This window comes from Chiloscyllium plagiosum, unplaced genomic scaffold (genome assembly GCF_004010195.1).
Source record: "Chiloscyllium plagiosum isolate BGI_BamShark_2017 unplaced genomic scaffold, ASM401019v2 scaf_63104, whole genome shotgun sequence".
Taxonomy (NCBI): Eukaryota; Metazoa; Chordata; class Chondrichthyes; order Orectolobiformes; family Hemiscylliidae; genus Chiloscyllium; species Chiloscyllium plagiosum.
In genome coordinates, this window is record NW_025141091.1 from 1 (window position 1) to 1243 (window position 1243).

At 63.3% G+C, this 1243-nt stretch overlaps 1 protein-coding gene across 1 annotated transcript; it reads left to right on the forward strand.

Annotated features, from left to right (window-relative positions):
• Positions 1–66: 66 nt before the first annotated feature.
• LOC122544979 (repetitive proline-rich cell wall protein-like) lies at positions 67–1237 on the forward strand (the record flags this gene model as incomplete). The annotated part of the gene is made up of 1 exon (XM_043684218.1): positions 67–1237. A coding segment is annotated over one exon (1171 nt), but the record flags the coding sequence as incomplete, so codon positions are not given.
• Positions 1238–1243: the final 6 nt, after the last annotated feature.

Genomic DNA, 1243 nt, shown 5'->3' on the forward strand with positions numbered 1-1243 from the left:
GTCCCGTCAGATACAGGGCCCCGATACCGTCCCGTCAGATACAGTGCCCCGATACCGTCCCCTCAGATACAGGGCCGCGATACCGTCCCCTCAGATACAGGGCCCCGATACCGTCCGGTCAGATACAAGGCCGCGATACCGTCCGGTCAGATACAGGGCCCCGATACCGTCCGGTCAGATACAGGGCCCCGATACCGTCCCCTCAGATACAGGGCCCCGATACCGTCCCCTCAGACACAGGGCCCCGATACCATCCCCTCAGATACAGGGCCCTGATACCGTCCCGTCAGATACAGGGCCCCGATACTGTCCCCTCAGATACAGGGCCCCGATACCGTCCGGTCAGATACAGGGCCCCGATACCGTCCGGTCAGATACAGGGCCCCGATACCGTCCGGTCCGATACAGGGCCCCGATACCGTCCGGTCAGATACAGGGCCCCGATACCGTCCCCTCAGATACAGGGCCCCGATACCGTCCCCTCAGATACAGGGCCCCGATACCGTCCGCTCAGATACAGGGCCCCGATACCGTCCCCTCAGATACAGGGCCCCGATACCGTCCGGTCAGATACAGGGCCCCGATACCGTCCGGTCAGATACAGGGCCCCGATATCTTCCCCTCAGATACAGGTTCGCGATTACGTCCCCTCAGATACAGGGCCCCGATACCGACCCCTCAGATACAGGGCCGCGATACCGTCCGCTCAGATACAGGGCCGCGATACCGTCCCCTCAGATTCAGGGCCCCGATACCGTCCCCTCAGATACAGGGCCCCGATACCGTCCCCTCAGATTCAGGGCCCCGATACCGTCCGGTCAGATACAGGGCCCCGATACCGTCCCGTCAGATACAGGGCCCCGTTACCGACCCGTCAGATACAGGGCCCCGATACCGTCCCCTCAGATGCAGGACCCTGATACCGACCCGTCAGATGCAGGGCCCCGATACCGTCCCGTCAGATACAGGGCCCCGATACCGTCCGGTCAGATACAGGGCCCCGATACTGACCCATCAGATACAGGGTCCCGATACCGTCCGGTCAGATACAGGGCCCCGGTACCGACCCGTCAGATACAGGGCCCCAGTACCGTCCCCTCAGATACAGGGCCCCAGTACCGTCCCCTCAGATACAGGGCCCCAGTACCGTCCCCTCAGATACAGGGCCCCGATACCGTCCCCTCAGATACAGGGCCCTGATATCGTCCGGTCAGATACAGGGCCCCGATACCGTCCCGTCAGA